This window comes from Penaeus monodon, chromosome 33 (genome assembly GCF_015228065.2).
Source record: "Penaeus monodon isolate SGIC_2016 chromosome 33, NSTDA_Pmon_1, whole genome shotgun sequence".
Lineage (NCBI taxonomy): Eukaryota > Metazoa > Arthropoda > Malacostraca > Decapoda > Penaeidae > Penaeus > Penaeus monodon.
Genome location: NC_051418.1, coordinates 11737591 through 11737895, shown reverse-complemented (window position 1 = coordinate 11737895; position 305 = coordinate 11737591). Strand labels below are relative to the sequence as shown.

The window sequence follows — 305 nt, the reverse complement described above, 5'->3', positions numbered from 1 at the left end:
CATTTTCATCTTCTTTTCATTACGCATTTATTCTGTCTCAGAACAAGCCGATAAATGCACAGTACTGGTTGGATGCGTACGATGCCGAAACACAACGATTTGCCAGAAGAACAGGATGGCAGAGACAAGGGACATTCACTCTCCAGAACCTGTCTCCTGACACGGAATATGTGATAACTGTTCACAAGACTTTCTCAAGATTTTCCATCCGCCATACGACCATGAGTAAGATTTCTAACCTCCGGGAGGGAGTGAGCATCATATCCTAAAATGTATAAAACGAACATTGATCAAGTAAAAAGACC

The 305-nt window shown here is 42.0% G+C and overlaps 1 protein-coding gene across 1 annotated transcript in view; it reads left to right on the top strand.

Moving 5' to 3' along the window:
- LOC119594246 (receptor-type tyrosine-protein phosphatase C-like) overlaps positions 1-305 on the top strand; it is a gene marked incomplete at its 3' end in the record, with an annotated part of 35196 nt that overhangs the window by 5124 nt on the left and 29767 nt on the right. The window contains 1 exon segment of the mRNA XM_037943315.1: positions 42-225. Coding sequence (XP_037799243.1) covers positions 42-225 — 184 coding nt within the window.